Source organism: Suncus etruscus, chromosome 5, assembly GCF_024139225.1.
Source record: "Suncus etruscus isolate mSunEtr1 chromosome 5, mSunEtr1.pri.cur, whole genome shotgun sequence".
Lineage (NCBI taxonomy): Eukaryota > Metazoa > Chordata > Mammalia > Eulipotyphla > Soricidae > Suncus > Suncus etruscus.
In genome coordinates this window covers 10,634,254-10,649,323 of record NC_064852.1, presented here as the reverse complement: position 1 = coordinate 10,649,323, position 15,070 = coordinate 10,634,254, and the positions used below count along the sequence as shown (strand labels likewise).

Genomic DNA, 15,070 nt, shown 5'->3' with positions numbered 1-15,070 from the left:
AAGAATGATAGACAGTTAGCTATTGTTCCCATGGAAATGGCAGCTTCTGGACCTCTCTGATTGTGGGTAACTTGAGCTGTAATTTCTTTCTCACCCCTTTGCATCCAGGCATTTCCCTCCATGGGGAAACCCACTCATCAGTCAGAGAGGAGCCTGAGACACAATGTCCTGCTTAGTTCTGTGGAATTTCCAATGCAGGTCACCTTTAAAGGGCATTGGGTGACTTCTCCCTAGTTCCCTCCAGCTCTCTGTGAGACCAGGCTGGGACTCGTGTTTGTATCTATGACTGAGAGGGAGGAGTAGACAGCTGGTCCTTCTCCTCTTGTCATGAGGCAGCCATGACTTCCAGATGAGGGACCCATAGATCTCTGTGATTGCACCGGGTGGTGGAGATGGAGCAGGCAACACAGGGGTTACCATTTTCCACAATGCTATCTCACCTCAAAGTGTCTGAACCCAGCAAACACAGCCAGTGTGTTTTATTCTGTTCTTCACACTCCCTTCTTCATGGCTGATGAAATGTCTTCCTGAGTCTCTAGCGCTGAACCCAGAACCAGTTAATCCCTGCCCTTAGGACCCTCCAGCCTCCAGCTGTAAAAGGCACCATATTGGCTGGAACTGGAGTTGTGGCCAGCAAGCCCAAGCCATGCCATTCCCATTTATTATGTTCACTCACCCAGAACCTGGTGCTAGTTGCTGTTGCATGGGGAGGCATCTGGGTAAAAAGATTGTTGTTTGGGGGGCTTCCTGCAGAGCAGAATATGTTTCTGCTTCAGTGGGATCTGTGAGGTCCTTTGGACTTGGGGCTGAGTCTGCCTGCCAGGTAAAGAGAATAGGGAGCAGAGCCTCCTGGTGTCGACTTGCACGGTAACAGGGCCACCAACAATCAAGCGTCCTGGTGATCAAGGAAGTCGGCTTGCAGCTGAATTTCATTCATGCACAGATTCTGTGGCTCTGAGGACTCTGTTCTAAGGAGACTGACTTTTCTGGACTACCCAGGACCAATCAGAGACTCAGCTGGGGCAGAGGGAATGATTATCTATTCATTCTCCTCATTGCAAGGCCCAAAATCCTGAGTGGTCTGTCCTCTGTCTCACAACCAAAGCTGTACCAAGGGGAACTCTGATATCAAGAAGATGGGCCAGATGGAGATCTAGCGCAGTGCAGAGGGTGCTTGCCTTGCATGTTTAGAACCCTGGCACCCCCTATGGCCCTTCAAGCTCTGCTAGAAGTGATCCCTTAGTATCATCAAGTGTGACCCCCAAACCAAAAAATATATAAGAAAATGAGTGAGGAGCTGGAATGAGAGCAATGTGTTTGTCTTGCATATGGCCAGCTCCAGGGTCCATTTCATAAGGTCTCCCTAGCTTGCCAGGAGTAATCCCTGAGCACCGCTGGGTGTGCCCCCCCCCCCATCACAACAGTAGGGAGTTTGCCTTGCACACTGTCTACCCAGGATAGACCTGGGTTTAATTCCCTGCATATGAATGGTTCCCCAAGCCTGCCAGGAATGATTTCTGAGCACAGAGCCAGGAGTAACCCCTGAGGCAGGCTGGGTTTGCTTGATGGGGAACAGAACTGAAGTTCTGGTCCCCATCCATCCATTTCTCTCTTTCCTGGGATAGTCCCTCAAATTCAGGGTCAAACAAGGAGGCAGGGCCCCACCATGTCCCCTTCTCCTTGTGGCACTTTATCATCTCTCTTCAGATGCTAATGCCTGAGGAAACAACTGGCTTTTGGTTTGGTTTTGGTTGTGTTTTGTTTTTATTCTTTTTGTTTTTGTTCGCCGGCCACACCCAGCAGTGCTCAAGGTTTTCTGTCAGCCAAACAGGAGACCAGGCAGTGCCAGGGATCAAGCATGGACCTCTACATGCTGAGTGTTTCTGCAGCCCTTTGAGCTACCTCCCCAGTCCCCCAAAAAAGCTTTGAAATACCTTCTGTGTGACAAGCAAATCTCTGACTCCAAAAATAATTTTGGAGGGGAGGGTGGTTTTAGTCACAGCCAATAGAACTTAGGGCTTACTTTTGGGATTGCTCTGGTGACCCTCTGGGTATCAGGAATCGAACCTGGGTTGGCTGAGTTCAAGACAGGCACCTTCCCCAACTGGACTATGTCTTGGGCCCTTTTTGCTTAATGCTGCCTGTTTGAAGTGTGGGGCCTCAGTGTTCTCTAGCGCCCTGAGATTTTCTGGGCCCAGTTGAGAACGAGATGGGACCCCAGGACCTGGGGCCTGGCTTCTGTGTTGTCCCAGAGCACAGCTATGCTGTGTTTTCTGCCTGGGTTCCCTCCAGCCAGGGGAGGGGTGTTGGTGAGAACACTGAAATGACAAAGGGGACCCTGGCGGAGAATGGGGAGTGCCAGGGGAACAAAGGCGCCCTCTCCCCGCACGGTCTGGAGAATACTAACGAGTTGACAGGAATTTTAATATAAAACTCTCCCTCTTCCTTGTGCTTCGGAGGTTTCAGGAAGCCTTTGGCTTATCGGCAGAGGCACACAGTACAGACAGGGCCCAGGGAGGTGAGAGGTGATTTCCTGGCATTCTTCTGCGGGGCCGCTTCCCAGGGCGGTCATGCCAGGCTGGCGGGGCGCAGTGCAGCCCCCGTGGCTCGGGGGAGAGCTGGGTTTTCATGGGGCAGCGACCACAGCAGCACCCACAGCCATGAACCGCTTCAATGGGCTTTGCAAGGTGTGCTCGGAGCGTCGCTACCGGCAGGTGGGTCCTTGGCACCGGTGGTATGGGGTGTGGTGGGGATGATGGGGACAGGGTGGGGCGTCAGGCTGGGGGTTCTCCCTCCTTGCCTCCTCCTGCTCTCTATGGGATAGTTTTGATCTGAGGGTGGAAGGAAAGTGGCAGAGTGGAAGGCAGAGCTGCCAACCCACACCTGCCTTCCTTGGAGAGCTGGTGGCTGCCTCAGTGAGAAACTACCTGTTTCCTTTTTTTTATTTTTTTTATTTTTGGGGAGTTTTGGGTCACTCCTGGTGGTGCTCAGAAGTTACTCTGCACTCAGAAATTGCTCTCAGCAGAGACAGGGGACCATATAGGATGCCAGGATTCGAACTACCGTTGGTCCGTCCTGAATCGGCTGCTTGCAAGGCAAGCGCCCTACCACTGTGCTATCTCTTCGGCCCCTCATCAGGTCTATTTTTGAGTTTTCTTTCTGGGTTAAGAAAAACATACGCCTAGGTCCAGAGTGATGGTGTAGTGGTTAGGGTGTTGCAAGTGGCAAGACCAGAGTTCCATCTCCTGAACACTGCCAGGAGTGATTCTTGGGCACTGCCCGGTGCTGCGTTGTCAAACCCCCCCCCCAAAAAAAAAAAAAACATAGTTCAGGGACTGCACACTAGTTAGAAGGGCTTAGTTCATGCTTTGTATCCTGGATTTCTAGGTGTGAATTCCCACTCCCCAGGGTCCCCCCAGCTCACCAGGAGTGACTCCCAAGCACCGAGCCAGGTGTAAAGCCCCTGAACAGGACAGGGTTGTGACCCCACACCAAACAACAACCACCACAATCACAATAGCAAACTCGCATCTGAGCCTGGTGTTGAGAATGGGGGTGGCTACGGTTGCTGAGTTGTTAGGTTTTGTGTTTTTTGCTGACTTTGTGTTTTCATCGACTTTGCCCACTCATGGGAAAACAGGATTATCATGGTGATACGTGTGTGTGTGTGTGTGTGTGTGTGTGTGAGTGTGTGTGTGTATTGTCTTTGTGTGTGTTGTGTGTGCTTGGAGGTGAGATGGAAGCAGTCATTTTTACTCCCCAGATGCCTGGGTGCCTCAAGGTGGCCCTGGAGTTTATTGCCCCCCACAGGACACCTCACCCCACTGCTTTTACCTCAGCAGACAGGACAGACTGGGGTGATAATGCCTTAGTCCCTGAGACTTTCAGGTGGCATTTCTTATTTAAAAAGAAACTAGGAGGGTCCAGAGGGGTGGCACAGCGGTAGGGTGTTTTTTGCCTTGCACACGGCTGACCTAGGAGGGACCTCAGTTCGATCCTCAGGCGTCCCATATGATCCCCCAAGCCAAGAGCAATTTCTGAGCACAGAGCTAGGAGTAACCCCTGAATGTCACCGGTGTGTCCCAAAAAAACAAACAAATTTTTTTTTTTTTTTTTGGTTTTTGGGTTATACCTGGCAGCGCTCAGGGATTACTCATGACTCTATGCTCAGAAATTGCTCCTGGCAGGCCCAGGGGACCATATGGGATACTGGATTCAAACCACCGACCTTCTGCATGCAAGGCAAACACCTTACTTCTATGCTATCTCTCCTGCCCCTCAAACAAAATAATTTAAAAAAAGAAACTAGGAGACCAGAGAAGCAGGAATCCCTACACTGCTTGCCTTTTAACACGGACTAACGGATTACATTTCTGGTATCTTATCTGGTCCCCTGAGCACTGCCTAGAGTGACCCCTGAGTGCAGAAATAACCCCTGATCATTTTCGGGTGTGGCTCAAGAGACAAAATTTGTATTTATTTTTAGTTTCTGGTTTTTGGGTCACACCTGGCTGTGCTCAGGGGTTACTCCTGGCTCGGCACTCAGCAATCTCTCCTGGCAGGCACGGGGGAACTATATGGGATGCTGGGATTCAAATCACTATCCGTCCTGGGTTGGCTGCATGCAAGACAAATGCCCTACTGTTGTGCTATCTCTCCGGCCCCTTAAATTTTTTAATTTTAAAAAATTAAAAAGAGCTAGGTCTGGAGCAATCATACAGAGGGTAGGGTGTTTGCCTCACATGCAGCTGACCTGGGTTAGATACCTGGCATCCCATATGGTCCTCTGAACCTGCCAAGAGTAATTCCTGAGCACGGTCATAAGTGACTCCTGAGCACTGTGGGGGTGTGTTCTCCAAAAAAAGAGTAGAGGGTGTGCAGGACGGAGAGGAGACAATGATTAGAGTACATTCCTAACAAGCCTCCTATTGGATTCAATTCCTGGTACCACATGGTGCCTAGCATAGCTGGGAACGGTCTTGGAAACCTCTAGCAATGCCGGATGGCTTGGCTATTCCAGCACTACAGGTTCTGGGCAGTATCACATCCTCAGGTCTTTGTACTGAACCAACTATTTAGTTGATTGAGAATCTCCAGTGGGTCCCCCAAACCTCCTGAGCACTGCCTGAAGGTTAACCTCACTGCTCCCCTGCCAAAAGGCACAGGGTCAAGAAGGGTGGGGTCCGTGCAGAAGGGGCACTGGATTTGACAAGCAGATGATGAACTAACTCCCTGTGCACATCTGGGACCAGAAGCTGGGACCTGACAGGATGGAGAAATGCCCAAAGGGGCCTCTTCAGCCTTATCCCCATGGTCCTTCCTAGAGCCGTGCCTGGGAGGTATGGAGAACTCAGAACCTCAGGACTTCTGGTAGGGGCACCAGGCTTTGGCTGGAGCACCAGGCATGAGTGTGAGCAAGACCGGTGACTCAAGCCCTCTTCAGTCGAGCCACCAATCCTGATCGGGCCCCTCTTTTTGTTGTTGTTGTTGTTGTTTTTTGGGTCACACCCAGTAACACTCAGGGGTTACTCCCGGCCATGTGCTCAGAAATTGGCTCCTGCTCCTATGGGACCCCGGGGGATAGAACTGTGGTCCGTCCTAGGTTAGCGCGTGCAAAGCAAACACCCTGCCACTTGCGCCACTGCTCCGGCCCCCAAGCCCCTCTTTTGTGTTTTTGTTTTTGTTGTTTTTAGGTCGTAGCCGATAATGTTGAGGGCTAACTCTTGACTCTACTTTCAGGAGTCACTCCTGCAGGGCTCAGGGGACTAGATGGAATGCTGGGGAATCAAACCAGTATCTCTCTGGCCTTTCCGGCTCCGTGTGAAGGTGACACTTTCCCTCCCAGAGCCTTTATAATCCACCCCCCACCCCAACCTCACCCTATGCTGCAGCCAAGACCAAGTGCTTGGCAGGCTGGGTCTGTCTGCAGAGAAGTTTCTGGTAAATGGAAGCGGTCCCTGACTCAATGGTAGCTGAGGCTGGACAGAGGCTCAGCACCCAGGTCAGCAGGGTCAGCGACAGTTCCAGGCCTGGAAAGGAAAGAGCCAGAAGCACTCCAGGGAAGAATGGCTTCTACCCAGAGCCCCCTAGGTCCTGGGAGTGCTGGGAATTGAACCCTGACTCAAGTCCTTCTTGCAGCAGCCTCAGTAGGTGTCACTGGCTGGCTGGGTTGTGAGGCTTATGCCCAGGAAAGGGGGGTGCACCCTTGTACAGTCTAGCCTGAATGAAGATTGTAGGTGTTCTATCCCACACTGTGTGTGTGTGGTACCCCCAGCAGCATTAGAGACCCAGAGCCAGCACTCTCAGGGGCCAGAGGACTCTGTGGGTCTGGTGTGTGTTGGGGCTGGGACCAGGGAATCTCCTCATCTGCTGGGATGGAGGGGGACTTGTAAAGTCTTTGCGGACCCCCACCCACTGCAAAAGGGGGATCAGGCTCTCACTGATCCCTGGCTTCAGGGTTCAGCTTCCCGAGCTCACTCCCTTCCCGCTTTGTTTTTCTTTCTTTCCATTTTTTTCCTCTTCCTGTCTTAGCTGTGTGTTTTCCCAGAATTCTTACGGGAACAGGGTATTTTCCTGCCCCCTCCCCCTTCCCCTTGTCTGTCAGGTTTCCTGTTTGACAAACTCGCTTTGAATCCAGGCCCAGGACTGTGGGAAACAGAGTCTCGGGGCCACCCCTGACAGCTTCCAAGACACAGCCTACCCTCCCCTTACTCAAGCCTGGCCTTTCGGCAGATCATGGGCAGGTGGATCCCAGGCACTGGCCTTGAAGACAGATAACAGGAGATCCCTTAGCCATGGCCGCCTGAGGCCAGTACAGGGAGGCATCTTTGACTTTCTTTCCAAACTTGCTCAGTGAGCTTTTACCCCCAATCTGCCTGGGCCTCCTACACCCTGCCCAGAACTTACATGGGCATACTTAGGGGGCATATGCCACTGGGCTGGGCTGAGCCAAGGATGCCACACTGAAGCTTCTCATGTCTGTTGCCTGTTGTCTGCTGTCCTCATTGATGCTCAGTTCCAGCCTGCCCTCTGATGTCCCACCCAAAAGTCCCTGCCCCATCCTGGCCTCATGTTTTGCTCTGGTGTGTACATTGTGTCTGGCTGGCATTAGAGTTACCTGGGCCTGCAGGAGATGCTTAATAACCTCAAGCTTTTATTTTCTTTATTTTCATTTCTTTGAGGGGTAAGTGGCTGGTGGGCCAGATCTGGTTATGCTCAGAGGCTACAGGTTATTACTTGGGGGTTTCTCCTGGTTGGTATCAGGGGGCCATGTGGTGCCCTGTATATCCAATCTAGAACTTCTGCACTCAAAGCCTGTGCTTCCCTCTTTTGGTTTTTTTTTTTTAAGAGCCTCCAAAGGATATGTTCTTTGTCGGGGCTTTTGAAAGGAGGGGCCTGGGCCTCAGGAGACTGCTTTATCTTCATTCTGCCATGTAGCCTAACCCCAGCTGAAAACCTGCCCATGGCATATCTTTAATCTGTTCTACGTTCTGGGAGGACCATCCCTGGGCACTGAAGTTCTGGGTCTCAGGTTCCACTTGCCCAGTCTGGCAATGGTGCCATGAGGCCTGAGTGTAAGAAGGAAGTGTTCGAGTGGGCATCGAGCATGGGCGAGGTGGAGCCCAATAGGGGACCCTTTGGGAAAGACCATGTCTGCTAAGACAGAGCTCTGCCATTGTCAGACACCCCAAGCTTTTCTGCTTGGCCACCAACCTCTGCTTCAGATACCTGAGACAGCTGAAGGAGCCTGGTCTGAGACAGAGACTGGGGTGCTAGCATATCTGGGAGCTGCCCTGGGAGAGTACCATGGCCCCTCGGGAGGACCTGGGCATCTCAGCCTTGCTGTGGGGTCAAAGGGCAGGACTGTCTTCTAGATCACAATCCCGAGAGGCAAAGATGGCTTCGGTTTCACCATCTGCTGTGACTCTCCCGTCCGGGTGCAAGCGGTGGATTCTGGTAAGTGCATGTTCTAGGGTGAACACTAGTGCCTCATTTCAACCCCCCCCCCACCTCCCAGGGATTGGCAAGTAAGACTTTGGACCGGCAAAGGGAATGTTGCAAATGGAAGCTGAGTGCTCCTGGCTCTTCAACATGAAAAGAATAATATTTTCGATCAACCACAGTTGAAACAGCAGTTGATGAAAATAGACCCTCTATTTTTTTTTCTTTAAAACTTTTTATCAAAATGAAAATAGGATTTTATTTTGTTTCCCAATGACTTCTACCAGGAGTGAAATTCTATTTTAAGTCATAGGAATACAATGAAGTACATGGGAAAATGAGGGTCACATATGAGCCCTAAAATGGTATTTTACCGGATGCCTAGCCTAGTAGTAGGACGTTTGCCTTACATGTGGCTGGCCCAGGATGGACACGAGTTCAATCCCTGGCCCCCCCATATGTCCCCTGGACATATGAGCCAGGAGCAATTTCTGAGCACAGATCCAGGAGTAACCCCTGAGCGTTGCTGGGTGTGGCCCAAAAACCAAAATAAATAAAATATAATAAAAGTTTAGGTTACATGGCAGCACTGGGAACTCCTCTCAGCTTTCTACTCAGGATTCACTCCTAAAGATATGCTTGGGACCCTGTGTAGTGCTGGGAATTCACTCTTTGCTTCTGTACCATCTCTCCAGCCTTAGCTGAATATCTGCAATTTTTCTTTCTTTGTGCTCCCCAAAGTCAAGTCAAGTCTCTTAGTACCCTAAGAGAAGATGCCAGGGCTCAGGTGCTGGGTACCCTCATGCTAGCTTGGGGCTGGAACTTGGAGGGCTTAGACATTGGTACTTGGCAATGATGGTGAAGGCCTGTAGGAAGCATGTGAACTATTCATAAGGAGAGGTGGGGTGCCCTGGGTGTGGAGAGAAAGTTGGATACCCTGCAGAGACCTAAGCCAGCACGACGGGAAGCAAGTAGGATGTGGATAGCTGAGATGTGGAGGGCTATCCTCTTTAACCTCTAAAAACCACCCCCTTGCCCCCCCCAACCCAATGGTAAAGAAATATAAAGTGTTGGTCACTATAGAAGCAGAAGACTTCAGGTCCCTTTAGAGAGTCATGGACCTTTGAGGGACACCCTTCAGTCAGTCTCTTGGTTCCCTAGGAGGCCCAGCTGAGAGGGCAGGGCTACAGCAACTGGACACCCTGCTGCAGCTGAATGAGAGGCACGTGGAACACTGGAAATGCGTGGAGCTGGCTCACGAGATTCGGTAAGGAGACTGCAGGGTCAGGGGGGCTCTCTAGGCAAGCCCACACACAGCTGATCCAGAACAGACAGTGGTTCGAATCCCGGCATCCCATATGGTCGCACATGCCTTCCAGGAGTGATTTCTGAGCGCAGAGCCAGGAGAATCCCTGAGCGCTGATGGGTGTAACCCCAAAGAAATAAAACAGAAAAATGTGTGTGTGTTTGGAGATGGAGGGGGTTCAAGGGGGGTTTAACAGGGGTTAAAGCATTTGCCTTTCTTGTAGCTCACCCAGGTTTGAGTCCTGACACTTCATATGATCCTCCTAAACACCATCCAGGAGTGTTTCATGAGCACAGCTGGGTGTGACCTAATTTATAAAAAAAAAAAGCAAACAAATAAAATGTGTGTGTGTTCATGTGTGTGTGTGTGCCCTGAATCTTGGCCCTGGTGCTATATTCTGCACAGTTCTAGAATGACAGACACCTGCTGGTGACTTCTTCCTCACCCTTTTATGTTGCTATGACAGATGTTACTTGCATGAGTTTGGGTCTCTGCTCTTCTCATCTGGTCTTGGACTCTGTTCTTCAGTTAGGGTTGAAAGGGGGTCCACTCTCTGTAGTCCTGCTTTAGCCAGCCTCTTATGTCCCTTCCTTCTATGACATTGAAGGCATCTCTTCCTCATCCCCCTGTTCCTGTAGGCCTCTACCCTAGCTGGTTTTGTTCTCTTCCAGATTCAACTTTTCTATGAAACACTGCCCCCCTGTCCTCCACATTGCAGGAGCTGCCCTGGTGAGATCATCCTACTCGTGTGGCGTATGGTCCCCCAAGTCAAACCGGGGCCGGATGGTGGGGTCCTGCGGCGAGCCTCCTGCAAGTCTGCCCATGATCTTCTGTCACCCCCCAACAAACGGGAGAAGAATTGTAGCCACGGGCCCCCAGCCCGGCCACAACAGCGCCACAGCTGCCACCTGGTGTGTGACAGTTCCGATGGGCTGCTGCTAGGTGGCTGGGAACGCTACACTGAGGTGACCAAACATGGCGGCCAGCACACCCTGCCTGCACTCTCCCGTGCCACGGCCCCCACAGACCCCAACTATATCATCCTGGCCCCGCTGAACCCAGGGAGCCAGGTATGGACAGCTAGTTTGGAGGAGGCGAATCTCCCTAAAGGTTTGGAAGACACAAGCTCTCCAAATTGTGTTGGGGACAGCCGGCCAAGGCCTGGGATGTTGGGCAGGGAGATGGGGTTGGTGCTAGTCTCTGTAGGGCTGCCCTGCACAGAGAGAGGATGGGTCCTCAAAGCCTCAGAACTTTGCTCCAGGATTAGGGGAGGCTCTGGGAGGAATCAAGTTTCAGCCCAGAATAAGGAAGAGCTTTTGGTCTGTCTGTGCTTTTCCACAGTGGATGGGCTGCCAATAGGCAGTGAGTACCTGTCATGGACATAAAAGCAGACACCGTGAGGTTATGGAATATGTGATGGCATGCGGGCTAACGGAGTGCATGATGGCACGTGGGATGATGGAGTGTATCATGGCCTATGGGGTGATGCAGCATGTGATGTCATGTGGGCTGATGGAGCATGTGATGGCATGTGGGATGATGATGTGTATCATGGCCTATAAGCTGATGGAGCATGTAATGGCATGTGGAATGATGGTACATGTGGTGGCATGTGACATGATGGAGTATGTGATAGCCTGGGGGTGATGGGATGCATGATTATATGGAGGAGTGGACTATGTGCCGATGAAGGATGATAGGGTATGATGGCATTAGAAGACAATGGAGTGTTATCCACTGGGGATGAAGAAGTCCATAAGGACACATAAAATGAGGGAGTATATATAATGGTGCATGAGGTGATAGAGTTTATGATGGTATGTGGGGAGGATGTGGGGGAGGATGGAGTGACTCATGGTATTGGGGTAATGGAGTATGTGATAGCATGTGAGGATGTTGGAGTGTTCATGTGTTCATGGAGACGAAAGAGTGTGTAATGATATGAAAGACAATGGCGTGTGTGATGGCATAAGGAATAATAGCCTGGCTGACCTGAAACAGTGCTCTAAGGAGGTAATCTAGGAAGACAGAATTCTCGGGCCTGTGAAGATTGAAAAATGTCCCATATATTCTCTTCCTCCCTGGGAGATCCCCTGTGTGGCGGGGTCGGCGGGGTCAGTGGCTCTACCTTGGGTTACTGGGTTCCCTAATTTCCCCTTTAGGGCTGGTACTAGCCTGGGGCCCCATGGAGTGAACCACCTTAAAGGAAAGGTAGGCTCAGTCCCGGGTGAGACATGACCCCAGCAGAGCCTCTCTCCACAGTGGCTCAGGAGAATTCTGCACTCTGGGTTCCCTCCAAGCCTCATCTCAGCAGGACAGCTGGTTTTCTCAGGGGTCCTGGGGTGCTCCCTCCTTGGGGTGACGAAGTCTCTGTGCAAGAAGCTGGCATGGGGGGTGGTCCTGAGTGCCTGAGGCTGAGCCCCCTGCTTTTGTCCTTGCAGTTGTTGCGGCCTGTGTACCAAGAGGAAACCATCCCCGAAGGTGAAGGTGAGTTTGTCATCTGCTCCCTGAGTCCTGGCAGAGGACTGGTGGTGAGGTCAGAGGGTGGTGAGGTCAGAGTGGGACCTACTGGCATTGACACACCCCCATGCCTCCCTGCCTTGGGGTCTGAAGTGAGAAGGCAGTGAGGGACTCTCTGCAGAGCAGTCTAGATGACAGGTTGTCCAGCACTACTGACCTTCACTGGGGACTTGCCCCAGGTGACCAGGTTGCTTTTAGGGGCTAGAGGCCACAAGGGCACCATGACAGGGAAGAGAGCCATGGGTGGATGGTGACATCTTGGGCTGGACTTCCAACTCTGACCTGACAAAGAATGTGTCCCCTCAGTTTCTTAACTGTGGAAAGGGCTAATCATATCCACTTTCGAGATGTGTTGACCAAAAGGAGACCCTTGCTTGCTGTGTCAGTGGCATCTGAACACTGAGCTCTAGAGAAAGAGGCCTTTGAATAGAGTCTTCTCCTCGGGCTGTTGAATCCCAGACCTATGTTTAGCACATTGTGGAGGGAGGCTGGGTTCAAACCCACTTCCTTCTTCCAGCACCTGAGAGTGGGGACTAGGGGAGCTGCAGGCCTGTGGGCCCCTATAACCTCAACCACCTGCTGGACCCCTGGATCCAGACCAACTGAGTTCAAGGCGGGGGGTGGTCTTCCCTGGGTATGCTTGAGTCTTTCTTCTCTGTCTTTTCACGGCCTTCAACTTCCTTCTGGGGAAGTGACCTTTCCCAGCTCCTCTGTACCCCACTGTACCCTGGTCAGCTGTAGGAAGCTGAGAGGCTTGCTCACTACAGACCTTGCAGTGTGTTCAGAGCTCCACATGAAACCCTTTGGCTCTCTGTAAGCTAGGCCTCAGGGCCACTGGGGTTGGTCTGTTGGAAAGATGCTGTTTTCTGTGAGTAAAGAAGCTGACAATGAGTTGTTTTTGTTTGCTTGTCTTGTTTTTAAGTTATTAAAGGTTCAGAGTGATAACACAGAGGTAGGGCATTTGCCTTGCATGTGACCAACCTGGGTTCAATCCCTAGCATCCAATATAGTCCCCTGAACCTGAACCTGACAGGAGTGATTTCTGAGCACAGAGCCAGGAGTAATCCCTGAGTACAATTAGGTGTGGCCCCAAAACAAAACAAAACAAAAAGTATTAAGTATTTTTGTATTGAGTCATCTTGAAATACAAAGAAAGTTTCATGATTGGATTTCCGTATACAATATTTCAACACCAATCCCTTCACCTAAGTCCATTTCCCTTCACCAGTACACCATCATTTCTCTTCTGCCCACATGCCTGCCTCTCTGAGAGGCATTGTTTTTTTTTTTTTTTTAATAAATTTTGGCACTGTGGTTTACAGTACTGTTGTAGATAGGGTTTCAGATATAACACTTTCTGACCTTTTAGGCTCCACCTCTCTTCTCTAGGCTCACTACTTCCTCTCTCTCTCTCTCTCTCTCTCTCTCTCTCTCTCTCTCTCTCTCTCTCTCTCTCTCTCTCTCTCTCTCTCTCTCTCTCTCTCTCTCTCTCTTTGGTTTTGAGTCACACCCAGCAGCACTCAGGGGTTACTCCTGGCTCTATGCTCAGAAATTGCCCCTGGCAGGCACAGGGGACCATATGGTATGCCGAGATTCGAACCACCGTCCTTCTGCATGAAAGGCAAATGCCTTACCTCCAAGCTATCTCTCTGGCCCCAACCTTTCTCCATTTCTAAAAAGACTCCAGGTCTCTATCATGTGGACAAATGTCTGCTAAGTAGGGGTCTTCTGAAGGCCAGGGCCTGGGTATGTCCAGGACAGGAGACTCGTGGCAGGGGTGAGAGGCTTGGGTACCCCTGAGGAAGTAAGATCATGTCCCCATTCATTCCCTCTGAACCTCCCTGCCCCCTACATTCTGCTTCTCTTGTGGGAATACAGACACAGGAAACTTAAGGGAATACATCTATCACTGTCAGGGACAGGGACATACAGAAAATGATAATGTAAGTCCCAGTGGGAACTTTTAGAGGGTGCCCTTTGGAGAACTTTTGTTTTGTTTTTGTTTGTTTGTTTGTTTGTTTTGGAGCCACAGCCAGTGACTTCCAGAGGTTATTCCTGGCTATGCACTCAGAAATCGCTCTTGGCTAGGGTGACCATATGGGACGCTGGGGGATCAAACTACGATCCATTCTAGGCTAGCGTGGGCAAGGCAGATGCTATACTACTGCTTGTGCCACTGCTCAGGCCCCAGAATTTTTGGTTTTGTTATCTTTTGTTTTTGTCCTTTGGAGAACTTGAGCTTTCAAAAGTTATGCCATGCTCCTAGGATATCTCAGCTCTGTGCTGAGTCTTCAGGGTACCCAGAGGAAGGGGTGGGATTCAGGGTTCAAAACTCTACTTCAACAACTCAGACCAGCTATCACTGGGTGCCAGCTTCAGTCCCTTCCTCTGGCTGAGCTGCCTCACCTCTTCTCAGAAGGAGTGTGGAGCCAATCTCAGTTGAATGGGGCCCAGGATGCCTGCTGACCTGGGTTTGGCAGAATCCCTGGGGGCACTGGTGCCTTGGGCATTATCTATGGCCTAGGGTAGGGAGTGGGGCCCTGAGTCATCACAGCTGGGGCAGAGTTTGAGCCTTGGAAGCTGAGGAATTACTGTGTTTTGGTTAGTGAAGCAAATGTTAGAGGAACTAAAAAAGGCTGAGAAGTAATGTGGGAAGGAGATTGGGGTCAGAGGTGAAAATAAGGTGGGTGGTGAAACCTAGATGGGTGGGTGAGGCATTATTTTTCTTCTGAATCTCAGTAGGTGGGTGATACTCTTGGATCCTTTAGAGAAGGAAACTTCAGAAACCAACTTCAGAGAACCCTGTGGACTGCTCACACCCCACCCAAGGTTGCTTGGAGATGGGGCACAAGGCATGACTGCCCCATGGGTGGTTCCTGCCTTTTGCCATGGACTGAATGACTCTGGGAAAGTCACGCTCAGCTCCCCAGGCCACAGGGGTCTTCTCTGCACATGGGCTTTTCCCACTTTTGACACTGAAGGCCCATGCCTGGGCTGCTGCAATAGTGGGAGTTTCACACACTTACTGTACTGGGCAAAGGCAGCAGGAATTGGTGTCCGTGAGGGTCAGGGTTAGGCAGTGTGGGGTCCAGTAAAGGGTGCTCTTTTCTACTTTGGACCTATTGTTTGTGTTTGTTTTGGTTGGGCCAGGTCCAGCAGCAAATTGGGCTTAATTTTGGTTCTGTGGTCAGGGCTCACTCCTGGCTCTGTGCTCATAGCTCAATCCTGGCAGAACTTGGAGAATTCTAAGTGGTGCCAAGGGTTGAATCCAGAAGGCCTACATGCACAACAAATAGCCTACCT

General features: G+C 51.0%; 1 protein-coding gene across 1 annotated transcript in view; it reads left to right on the top strand.

Moving 5' to 3' along the window:
• The window catches only part of RGS3 (regulator of G protein signaling 3), a 140,626-nt gene that overhangs the window by 34,019 nt on the left and 91,537 nt on the right, over positions 1–15,070 (top strand). Inside the window, exons 9-12 of the mRNA XM_049774164.1 lie at positions 7,875–7,956; positions 9,103–9,208; positions 9,966–10,317; positions 11,689–11,734. Of these exons, the coding sequence (XP_049630121.1) occupies positions 7,875–7,956; positions 9,103–9,208; positions 9,966–10,317; positions 11,689–11,734 (586 nt within the window). The remainder of the gene's footprint in view (positions 1–7,874; positions 7,957–9,102; positions 9,209–9,965; positions 10,318–11,688; positions 11,735–15,070) is intronic.